The sequence below is a fragment of the Schistocerca piceifrons genome, chromosome 1, assembly GCF_021461385.2.
Source record: "Schistocerca piceifrons isolate TAMUIC-IGC-003096 chromosome 1, iqSchPice1.1, whole genome shotgun sequence".
NCBI lineage: Eukaryota > Metazoa > Arthropoda > Insecta > Orthoptera > Acrididae > Schistocerca > Schistocerca piceifrons.
In genome coordinates, this window is record NC_060138.1 from 284,453,376 (window position 1) to 284,466,696 (window position 13,321).

Below are 13,321 nucleotides of genomic sequence, written 5' to 3' on the forward strand. Positions count from 1 at the left end.
CTCCTCTAATTTTTCACTCCTTTCCTTCCCCACCTCTCTTCCTCACAACCATCTGACCCTGCGCTTGTTGGCATTGCAGTCCCTACACACTCTGCCAGAAAGTGTTTGTCCCCCCCCCCCCCCCACCTATACACTACTATCCCTTCCCCTTCCCCACTCCCTCCAGATTGCTGCTTGCATACCATGTGATAGCTGCAATCCGGCCTGAGCTGCCAGAATTGGCAGTCATGTGTGCATGGGGTGTGCATGCTTGTGTGTATGAATAGAGTGTGTGTGTGTGTGTGTGTGTGTGTGTGTGTGTGTGTGTGTGTGTGTGTGAGAGAGAGATGAAGGCTGTGGAGCGAAAGCCTTATGTAAATGTATTTCAACTGCACCTGTCTGCAACTTAATGTACCTTCTTCATGGTGTGTAGCAGTGTACCGTACCTGCATTGTTGGTATTCGTATCTGGAGTTTCCATTGTTTGTTTTTTGCCAAACGGCTTTCTTCCATCCTACAATCCTGTGATGTTTTCCTTTGTTACTCTTCTCTCTGGCATTACTCCTCTGTGTCCCTTCTTTCCTGTGTTTATTCACCACCTTCCAAACTGAATCTGCTTCCAAGTTTCACTGTATCAACAATCGTCCACATATAACACAGGCTTCATGACTGCGCAGATTGTTGATGCAGCACCTGATGCCCCATATTCTTTCCTCTGGTAGTTATAATTGTGTATTTTAATGTGGTTTCACACACTCTTGCGTATTTTTACATCTGTGCATATTCGTACATATCTGTGCATATTTTTATGTACCACTTATTTTTGCATATTTTTATGTACCTGTGTGAGTTTTTTTATGCATCTTTTCTGTTATCCAACTCCTTTTCTGTTACCAGTCTCCTCTCAAAACGATCAACACCTATTTTGCCCATTTCTGCATCATTCCTGTTTTCTTTATACTATTCCTGCCACAATAGACTCTGCTCCATCTTTCTACACAAGTTCAGAAAAGTCTTTCTTTCCCTGGCTAAAACCCAGTCCCACGTCCTGTTTCCCAAATGCTGCCTAAACCACAGAATCCCCCAAATGGTCTAACCATAAAGATAACTTTTTCTGGATTGCGCCCTTCCTTTCACAATGACTTTCACCTTTTCAGATTCAGCTAATCCCTGGCCCTCACAAAACTGGTACTATAGAAACACATGTCCTTGGCACAGGCATCCTAGAACCATCTTCCCTCTCTCTGCAAGATACTACAACTGTGTAATCCCTACTCCATTCATTACATCTCTTAAATTTAATCCCTTGCTCTCCAGCACCTGGAGGAGGATTCCAAACACCACCTCCATGAATGGTGACACCCTAATGCCGCCTCTGGACACCACTACACAACTCCTATCCTACCCACAAAGTTCCTCCTCATCCATCCCTCATAGCACGTAAATCCTGTCTAGCTGATCTTCTCAACTTGCCACATCCCTCGAAATTCCCTACTAGCTCTCCACTAAATCCAGAGCCAAAGCAGTTCTGTAACACTGTTGTTAACCTTTCCACCATAACCTTCAGCTCCACAGAAGTTCGTCCTACCCAAAGGCCTCACCTATAGCCCTACACCTAGATTTATCCATGCTGACTGTGTGTGTGTGTGTGTGTGTGTGTGTGTGTGTGTGTGTGTGTGTGTGTTTCTACATTAGAATAAGAATTTGCATGTATAGCTGTCAAAATTTCTTGTGCCCACTTGTGACTCAACACCACCTCTATACAGTGAGCTGCAGTCTATTCTTTTCCTAATGTTGTCATTATTCCTTTCCTGGTTTTTCCGTTGTTTAACATAAATTAGAAATATTTTACACACAAAAAACTTTTTTCAAAGCAACCTATAATTTCTATGAGTTGTGCTGTATTTACCTGTTCTTTGTCTTAAATTGTTTCATCCAAGGAAAGAAATTGTTAAATATTAGTGCAAAAATAATCAGATGACCCTATGTATAGCAAATGCACACTAGCAAAGCAAATAAATATGAGTAGCAAATTCATAATGAATAATGTAGGTTTCTAGTGCATTGTAATAAAATCAAGTATTTGTGCAAGTAATAAATATTTGTTGTTGATTATGGAAAAACAAATACATTGAATTTTACCAGGTGACGTACTGATATAACTAAGATTTTTGTTTCAGGTATCTTGTTTGTGGCAAGGACAGTACCTTCTGACCGTTTCCCTTAGTGGATTCATTACTTATTTGGATGTCAACAACCCTGTAAAGCCCATAAGAGTGATAAAGGTAGCTTTTAAAAATTTTGTATTACAGTAATTCTTTTAGATAATGTTTTTTTTACTGCTATTGCTTCTTGCGAAAGCTGTGTCCTGGTTCATTATTGCCTCATGTTTGATCTGCACTAAGAAAGTTTTTGTTTGCTGTACAACAAATACTTTAGAACACATTTTTAACTGTCTATTTCTTTGCATTGATTTTGATAAGCTGTGACCACATTCTCCAGCTGTTAGTGTTTGTCCAACATTTCAACCTTCATTGCAAGTATTGTTTTTTTTTCTACTCTTTCTACATCTTTTTAAGTTTTGGTTTATCATAAAACCATGGTCTTCTTGAATTTTCTTCCTGGATGGAATTCCTGACATGTTTGTAATTTTATTTTATCTCCATCCTTTATCAATCCTTTGTTACTAAATTATTACCTAAAACTTGATGTGAACACTACAAGGCACTATTAGGCATGGGTATTTGTTGGGGGTGATATGTCATTGCCTTTCTCAAACCTGTGAATTGAATTACCCATTCAGATTAATGAGACCTAAAGCCTAACATGGAAAAGTGTGAGGTCATCCACATGAGTGCTAAAAGGAATTCGTTAAACTTCAGTTACACAATAAGTCAGTCTAATCTAAAAGCCATAAATTCAACTAAATACCTAGGTATTACAATTACGAACAACTTAAATTCGAAGGAACACACAGAAAATATTGTGGGGAAGGCTAACCAAAGACTGCATTTAATTGGCAAGACACTTATAAAATGTAACAGGCCTACTAAGGAGACTGCCTGCACTATGCTTGTCCATCCTCTTTTTAGAATACTGCTGCGCGGACTGACGGAGTACATCGAAAAAGTTCAAAATATGTGAGAGAGTGTCACAGAAATGATACAGTATTTGACCTGGAAAGCATTAAAAGAAAGGCATTTTTCGTTGCGACGGAATCTTCTCACGGTATTCCAATCACCAACCTTCTCCTCCAAATGCGAAAATATTTTGTTGATGCAGGCCTACATAGGGAGAAACGATCACCATGATAAAATAAGGGAAATCGGAGCTCATATGGAAAGATATAGGTGTTCATTCTTTCCACGTGCTATATGAGATTGTAAACAGAGCATTGACAACTTTGAAATAAACAATAAATCTTAAAAAAATGTAGGAACAACTGGGAATCAAACTTTGAACTTTTCTCTTTTTATTATTATTATTATTATTATTATTATTATCATTATTACTAGATTTTGAGTTTTAATTCTTGAATTTGTCATTAGTTGCTGGTCAGCATTTTTAAATGTTAAAACACAGTTTGCTTTAGGAAAATACCGATTACATCTTATCGCATGCTTCTATTATTTTAGGGACACAATAAGCCTATTACAGTTCTTGCTTTGAGTCCAGACAAGAAGACTGTTTACACTGGTTCACATGATGGTTTTATTACTAGCTGGGATTCTAAAACAGGTAAAAAATTCCTACTTATTATACATAGATTAAAGTTTGAGACTGATGTGTTATTGATCATAATAAAAAAAACACCTTGAAATGTGTCTCAAGTAAATGTGTGTTGTTAGGTCTCTAAGTGTTGAAGTGCTCTGCCATATTTAACTATTATTTTATATACTGAGTCATCTTGAAAGAGAGAAATTGTGGAAATCTTACACTGATGAGCCAAAACATTGTGACCACCTACTTAATAACTTGTTTGTCTATCTTCAGAACTAAATACATCACTGGTTCTGCGTATCAGGAGCCCGACACTTTGTTAGTAGGTTTATGGAGGTATGTGACATTATCTATGACTCAAAAGTAAAGACAGTAATATCTATGAATGAACTATAATGTCATTGGTGAAAGCCAGTGGGTTGTATCCCATTCTTCAGTTGCCCCATAACCTGCTTAATACCATGTTTGTGCGTCTTTGGAATGAAATAAATCACTGATTCTGTGTATCAGGGATCCCACAGTTTGTTGGGAGGTATGTGGATGTCTACGCACAGGTTGTGCAATTTGTGTAAATATCGGGCTGGTGATTTGTGAACATGGTGATGGTGCCCAGTAGTGACCCATATGGGTTCCATAGGATTTACATCAGCTGACTTTGGCTGCCAAGACATCAATGTGAGTTCACTATAATGCTACTCCAACCACTGTAGCAGGATTCTGGCTCAGAAACACGACAGTTATATTGCTGACAGAGGACATTGCCGTCAGGGAAGACATTAAGCATGTAGGGGGACACAGGTAGTTAGTAGATTCAGCATGTCTTTGATTACTACCACAGGTCTCAAGCAAATGCAGGAGAATGTCTCCCATAGCATAATAGTGCTCCCACCAACCTTTGTCTGTGGTGCACTGCAAGTTTTGAGCTACTGTTGCCTGGATGGCAGTGTTTATGGAGATGACCATCAACCTAGTGTAGCAAAAATGTGATTTACCTTAATCCTGATGGTCCCTTGTCCACAGCAGTCATAATTGACAATGTCGTTAGGTCAGCAGTGGACACACAGGGTGGTCTGCTGTGGAGGTCCATGTTCAACAACGTACGATGAACAGTGCACTCCGAAACACTTCTGCTTGCACCAGCATTGTGCTCTTTCAGCAGAGATGCCACAGACCACAATCTATTGCACTTTCAGAGCAGCCAAGCCTATGAACCCCAAGTTCTGTGAAAAGTCGTGGATATCCAACCATTTAACGCCTAGTGGTAGTTTCACTGTCCTCTGACCCCTTTCTGTAGATGTTCACAACAGTAGCTCATGAATATCAGACCAGTTTTGCTTTTCGAGATTCTTGTTCACGGACTCTATGTAACAACAATCTGCCCTTTGCCAAAGTCACTTACATTAGTGGATTTCTCCATTTGCAGTCCATATCTTCACTAGGGTGATGCCCCATCTGTGCTTGTCCACTCATATACTTATGTTACCACATCATGTGCCCACAATGCCACCAGATGGCATTCTTTGTCGTGCCGGACAGTGGTCTTAATGTTCTGGCTCATCAGTGTGTATATATAGTATATAGGAGTGATGCAGTCACTAGTGGGGAGAAATTTACTAAATGTACAAAATATGCATTACAATTGGATTGTAATTTCACTAGTGCAGTTAGAGAGCAGAAAAGAATGAAAACCAATATGAGACACTGAGACTACAATTATGCAAAAAAAAAAAACAATTAACAAAAAAGGTGATAATATTATTTGTATCAGGCTGTGCGGTTTTCCCCCAAATATAAGAGGTATGAAGCAGCTGATAGGTATGTAGAAAGGACAATGAGTTGCTTAACTTAAGGTAAAGGGCTGTGCAGTAGAGGTGACATACCTATGCAGAGAAATGTTGAAGCGGAAAAAACAGGAAAGTGTTGCTCCTAGAGTTCAATAATTAAAAGAGGATAATTACAATGGGCAAGTAGGAGGAGAGTAGAAAAATCCCCTCTTCCCCCTCTCTCCCCTCTCTACATCACGTATTCTCTGATAGCCAATGAGCATTCAGTAGTGTTCTCAGCGCTCTGCTGTGAACATCGTACTCAATGCAAATGTTAAACATGATCATAGTGAGTAATGCAGTGAATTTTTTTTTCAATTTGTTGTGAGTTGTCACAGCTGATGCTGGTGGAAAGTACAAAGTCTAACAAGCAAGTGAGAAACATAATTTACGGTATACAGAAAACATGTATGCGCTTACTGCAACCATCACATGGAACCAGCAACAATGCAATCCCCATCTGTGTCTTGAGCTACGTCAACTGCCATAGTTCATGGATCGGATTATACATTCTAATACTTTTGTTTCAGATGCTTTAAGAGTAAAAAATGGTTAAAGATTTCTTGTCTTTCAGAAATACTAACTTTCTGTATTCTAGCCACACACATTACCATAGTTTGCTCATTAATGCCCCTCCCCATCCAAAGCATTCTAAACAAAAAGGAATAAACTGCATATTTGTACTTAAAACTGAGCAAGGTGGTGCAGTGGTGAGCACATTGGACTCACATTGGGGAGGATGATGGTTCAAGCCCTCATCCAGCCTTCCTGATTTAGGTTTTCCATGATTCCCTAAATTACTTCAGGCAAATGCCAGGCATGGCCAATTTCCTTCCCCGATCCGAGCTTGGGCCCTGTCTCTAATGACCTCAGTGTCAGCAGGATGTTAAACACTAATCTCTATCTCCTCCTCCTCCTCCTCCTCCTCCTCCTCCTCTTTCACTTAAAACTTTAAACTCAATACAAAGTGAAATGACAAACTGTGTGGGGCTCAAAAATCTGTGACTGCACAGATCCACATTTAAAATTATGTCCATCATACAGATGCAAGAATTCTCCCTCACCCTAACCAAGATTATTCATTACATTATACGTCCAAAAAATCTAATTGATGTCGATTCAGCAGCTGTTTACTGCAAAATAACCTACATACTTTCTTTCATAAATTGCTGTTTATCTGATTTCAGAGAGCTCAGTAAGTGAAATATGAGCAACATCTCATTGAGATACTTGATACCATTTTCTTAATACAGTATAACCCCGCTTTTATGTTCCCAGAATTAATCTTATCCCACCATGTACGACATTTTATACTGTTCCTGTCAAATTTCCTATGTCCACAGTGTTAATTTGCACACGATTTTGGGTCAACATATTTATAATTTTCCTGCAATTTATGCATTACGAAAAAGTTTTCATGGAGGAAAAAATGATGCAGGCATGATGTTGGCCACCCAGTAGTGTTTATAAATAGTACATGGTTAAGTTTCTCTACACCAATGGTTAAGTTTATCTACACCAGAGTGGTTATACTCAGTGGATTTGAACTGCCACTGCCAAGCTCTACTTGGCATTGTGGCTGATGGAAGTAACTAGGTTCATTCGAATAAATATATTATGACCGATCACAACAACGCATTTTTGTGATTGTTGTGATCATCATGTTTCCTTTGTCGAACCATATTTGGTTAACTTCTTGGATGTATCCGTTATCAAACGGGCGGATGGGACCTTAGGCCATAAGGTCTACAGGAAAGGTACACATACCGATCGCTACCTCCATAAGAACTCAAACCACCACCCTAGGCAAAAGAGGGGGGGTCATAAAAACACTAGTGGATAGGACCAATAATATTTGTGAACCAGGCTACTTACAAGAAGAACTAAATCATTTACGAATGGCCTTTGCGAAAAATGGTTATACAAAAAACGAGATTAATCGAGCACTTCACCCAAATAGAAAAATGCCTAAAAATAGGAGACAGCAACAACCATCAGCTGGAAAAGTATTTCTTCCGTTCATCCATAATATCACGGATCGCATTGGAAAAGTACTAGCCAAGTTTCAGGTAGAGACCATTTTTAGACCTACTAAGAAAATTAGTGAATGCCTAAGATCAACGAAAGATGCTCGTCACCCCCTAGCCACCCCAGGGGTATATAAAATTCCGTGTAGTTGCGGCAGGGTTTACATAGGAACTACATAAAGGAGCATCAATACACGGTTGACGGAGCACAAAAGAAACTGTCGCTTGGGACATATCGACAAATCGGCAGTAGCGGAACATGTTTTTAAGGATGGAGATCACGACATAAAATTTGGTGAAACAAGCGTGCTAGTGAGGACGTCGCACTATTATACACGTATGTATAGAGAGGCAATTGAAATCCACAAACATCAATACAATTTTAATCGTAAAGAAGAAGGATTAAAATTGGATAAGATATGGCGGTCGACGTTGCATCAATCACGTGACAATCGATTGCCTGCAATCGAGAGAACAGACGATAGCCAGAGATAGCTGCACATCGACGCCATGTGACGTGTGGTGGCGCCCCCTACGATCTCTATATAAGCGGCGGCCCCAGCTCCTAGCAGCCAGTCGTTGACTCACCTCGGAAGATGTTCTCCGTAGTTGAGAACGAAACGTCAGGGAGAAGAAGTTCTACAGATCGACCAGGGCAACTTAGCCCGGAAGAGTTTACTGATAAAGACGCCGGCCGTGAAAGCCTACATGGAATGATTCATATTTGGTGTGTTTCGGCATTTGGCCACTTGTAATGTTAGTTGACACCACATTCATTTTTGCGGTTGCTCAAATACTTTTACTTTTTAGTATAAACACAGCACTGGTTACGTGATTTTTTTCATGATGAGCAAAACGTGTTTCGAGAATTTATTCTCGTTGTCAAGTGCAGTATTTACTTATTTAATTTTTTCTTCTTTTTCCTTGGATGTTACACAAACAATGTAAGGGATAATTTGCCTATGTGTGTAGTTTTATACATAACTGAGGAGGCACAGTACCTGGTAACTTCAGAAAGACGACTACAGGAGAGACACAGGGCAGCACAAAATACGTATCAACATATTTACACTTGACAGTGGGAAAAAATTGTCGAAACATGCCATTCTAAGCATGAAAAAAATACATAACTAGTGCAGTATTTCAATGTTTGAATAACGAATGACAGCTGCAGGCTTTTGAAAACATAGATTATGACGTATGAAATTGAGTCAAATGTTCCTATTTCCCAGACAGTTATCAGTTCGTCACATCAGCAATTTTTATTATCTAATAAACCTTTATTAGATAATAAACCAGTCTGTGACAAGTCTTTTGATGCCTGTTATGTACATATATCACACATAAAGTGTGGAAATGCAAGAGGGTATCCTATATATAACTTTTACAGCTTAAAACATTATTATTTCTCTCATTTTACATTTTCACGCCTTTTTTAAGTGTAAAAGTGGGGTTTCACTGTAGTTACATTATATGGCCTTCATTTCAATTATAATATTTGACAAGTTTTCTCCTCCTGGAAAACAGGTTCTTACATTAAGTCAGTAAAGAAGACAAATCATCTTCAACCACTGTTATTTTTATTTCAAGACATGGTACATTTTGAGTCCTCTGTGCAAGAACACTGACAACAGTGGACAAAATTAAGTCACACATTTATTTTTGCTTGTCTGAGCATGGTTCCACTATATGTCACTAACAGGAAATATTGCAACACTCAGTAACTCATGTGCAGCATTAATGTAGCTTCACAGTACAAGTTCTCATTGTGTTACATCTCCTGTGTTTTGAGAGGGGCTACCTATTTCACATGTGATTTCACATCACATAAAAAGAAGGGGAGGAGAGGGGGCAGGATTAAAGTAGATTGGTGTTTTATATGTAGTTTTGTTTTCAATTAAATAGGAAGTGAAGGAATTATAAATGTTTAGGATGCTTAGATTTACTGCTGTGTTTACCATTTAATTTATTTGTTCACAACACTTCCTTTCATACCGTATTGTCAAGAACCATTTCTGAGGCGACACTTTTCCTTATAAAGCTCATGTAAAGAAATGGGTGCTTGCATAGATTTCAGCTGGTGCAGAAGCAAGGGATTGAAATAATGGGAAGAAGAGGGGCAAGGGAGGAGACAGGTGGAGACCAGGAGGTATTAGAGTATGGGGACAGGTTGACTATAGTAATGAAGGATATTTTACTAAGAAACTTTCCCTGTTGCATTACTGGAAAGGTGTCGATGAAAGTACGGGATGTGTGGGAAGAGCATTTAGACAGCATTGGTTGCATGATTTTGTCACATTCAGAAAATGTGGAAGTTAAACATCCAGGTTGAAAGAGAAAGAAAATGTTATGGGAGCTAAATTTGAATATTTTTGTAAGTTGACCAGTAGATTTGATGGATTTCTTGAACTAAAGAAGGAACAGCGTGACACACATGTTAGGATATACCACTGCATATTGGTTGGAGTTATACAATAGTTCATTTAGAAGAAGACCTTTGTTGCGGTGACTTCGTAGTTTAACATGTAGAAATGTTAACAAACTATGTCCTGTTAGTAAAGAAGCCAAATCTTCTGACTTGATTAACTAGTTTGTTTTTGCAACTGCTGCACACTTGCAATTTACAACCCAGAGTACATTTCACTGGTGAGTCAATTTTTAAGGTTTCCAATAAATTGCTGGTCTTCAGATGAAAGACTTAATAGAAATGGACCAGCAAGCATTATCCAGCTCTTTATTTAACTAAAGACAGAAATAAACATTTCAAACTAAACAATTTCAGGGATATTCGTCATGACAAAATTTATATAATATACACCCCTAAATATTTTTCATGTCCAATTGTGTTACTCAGCCAACTGATTCTGATGGTCAAGATGCCCGGCCACTGCTCCCATCACATTCCCCACACTCTCCCTCAACTTCTCACTTATAGTGTACAAAATCAGATGTAGAGAGCCCTTTTCAGTTGTAAACAGTTACCAGATTTATATTCATAGTTGCTTGGGTAATTGCATAGTTCAGAAATCATTCAGCATTTCAGTGAAGCCGAGCTGATCGCAATGGGGATTGTTTGAATGATACCGGTTTGGTACAGTTTTGGAGGTGAGGTGCCAGATTGAATTTTCAGACCCTTGCAGGCATCATGATTACTTCAAACTGTAGAACAGTCATTTACAAGCTAATTAGAACAAACAATGATGTAAAAGTATGGTTTTATTGTAAACAAAATCATAATTTCCTGAGAGAATAATTGAGGAGAGAGGGAGAACACAAGAGTATGTACTCCATGTGTGAAAGTAATAGCTCTGACAATGAAATAAAATTACTGTGAATGATTTGTAGACGAGAGATACTATTATATGAATCATTGTACGTACACTTACATGTACATCTAGTAATAACTTTTAAAGAAAGGTAGGAAATTTAAAATTATTAAGAATAAAAACTAACTAATACAGTGAAGCTGTAATTGCAAAAATGTTTTGAACTTTAGTATTTGGCTACATATTGTAGGAAATGGATACTTATCAAGTCTCTCTCAAAAGTAAAAATATATGAAAATGTCATAAGCTCCAATGGAGTACTTCAATATCAATCAAAGTGCATGAACATAATGCCACTATTCCTTTTATGTATGTTTCAACTTCTTGCTGTGGAGTCTTATACCATCATAGTGTGATAAAATTTTAATTATCTAAAACATGTTTTAGAAACACAACTTAAAAGTACAGTCCACAAATATTTGTGTATTTAGATACTTGTTCATAAGTTATGTCTAATTAAAATATTAGCATGCACAAGCATTTCAGTGCATTATTCATTTGACACTTTTTCTGAATCACTCAGTGTCAATCGATGCAGTATGATTATCCATTTTTGATGATTTTTGTAATATAAATGACAGGCTTCATCAGATAAAGTAAGAAATATTTTATTGTTTATGTAGCATTGTTACATTCAAAATTTACCTTGTTATCATAAGGGTAAGTTTAATGTGTTATATCCCTGTCAGTAATCAATCAGTACAGAGAACACATCATATAATTAACTCTATAGAGCTCAGTAACTAAGTGCTAGATCCCATTCCTCCATTGTTGTCAAGGTGATGAATTCACACTTGTTGTTCATGTTTGGCATAATTAATAAGATACTTAGCCAACCACAAATTCAGACATATAGCTTCTGAGACAAGTTCCCTGTTCATGTAATACATTTGAAATGACAAAATCATCATAAGCTTATCCTGCTGCACATGACCCATTTATCTGCCAAGAAAAACTGGGCAGAGATTCGTGATACATTATCCAGTCAGCTTAGATAGGAAAGAAATACAGAGGAATGTGCACAAACAGAAATTGTATGATTTAATAGCCAAGCAAGCATCTCAACTCGATTCACCATGTCCTCTCCAAATTCGTCAGTGGCCTGTTCTTATAATGTTACTTTAAATCCGTCTTGATTGCAAATTTTTTTTTTTATTATTCATATGACCGGTTTCGGTTCATTCAGAACCATCTTCAGATCTGTAAAAATAATTATACTAATTTACTATTTCACGAAAGCAAATCTTTTTCATCCTATCTTATCAACATCAAATGTACCAGAACGTACCTGATATTTAAGTTACAGGAGTAACCCGTCCAATTCAGCAACTTTCACATGCTACGTCACATAAAATTGGTTGGCAGAGTGCACGTCATTTATATTAATTATGACACTATTACCGACAGGTGGCGTCTGGTACATTTGTTACATTCCATTTGCACATACTGTATTCAGTAGATCTTTTTTATATTAAAAATATGTAATTAAAATATGTAGATGTCAAAGCTAAAATCTGTACTTGTCAGGATTAAAAAACAGTAAAATTATCATTTTTATACGATCTAACAGGCATAGGGCGATTTATATATCTATGGTGCTGGTGTGAACTTGTTTTCTTCTACGGTCTGCTTCCGTGGTTCCCGCCACTTTGGTGTTGTGCCGCGGTCCGCTCAGTCGTCTGCTGTCCATCGCCGCGGGCAAGAGGGCCGCACAGGAGGGCCCCGTCAACGACGCCAGGCGTTGCACGCGTCTTCCGGCTTCTCCACCGCGCACCGTCTCTCATCCCTTGGCCTGGATCTCCATACGCAACAGTTGTCATCTTAGTAGGTCGTCATAAATGCTAAAATAGGCGTTATGATTGAATTCGCTTTGTTCGTTGAGGATTAAATCCGGATCTTTATTTTTATGGGTGTATATTTCGATCTCTTCTAAAATGTTAAGGAACCGTCCCTTGTGAGCTCTATGCAGGATGTCTAAGTTGTTTTCAATATTCGTGACTGAGTGCTTTGTCGCAGCCATATGCGCCCCAAAAGCTGTTTTGTTTTGAGAGTAGGTGTGCTCCCTGAATCTGGTTTCAAAGTTCCTACAGTCTGCCCTATATATTGTTTACAGCAGTCATTACATTTGATTTTATATACACCTGAATCCTGAAATTTATTCCTACTATTACATATTCTATGCCGGAGCTTCAATTTTAACGTGTTATTTGTTCGGAACCCTATTTTAACGTCGGTTTTACGAAAGCATCTTTCAATTTTGTCTGCAATTCTTCCATTGTATGTGAGAGCTACATATTTTTTCTTGTTGTTCCTCTTAACTGCTACTTGCCTTCCTTCTGTTTGTTCCATTTGCCTCTTCTTTATCTTCCTATAAATATTCATCACCTGCTTACACGTATATCCGTTCGCTACGGCCACTTGTTTTAAAATACTTAACTCCTTTTCTA

General features: G+C 38.1%; 1 protein-coding gene across 1 annotated transcript in view; it reads left to right on the top strand.

Annotated features, from left to right (window-relative positions):
- The window catches only part of LOC124794306 (actin-interacting protein 1), a 193,307-nt gene that overhangs the window by 87,313 nt on the left and 92,673 nt on the right, over positions 1-13,321 (top strand). The window contains exons 8-9 of the mRNA XM_047258085.1: positions 2,159-2,263; positions 3,614-3,716. Coding sequence (XP_047114041.1) covers positions 2,159-2,263; positions 3,614-3,716 — 208 coding nt within the window. The remainder of the gene's footprint in view (positions 1-2,158; positions 2,264-3,613; positions 3,717-13,321) is intronic.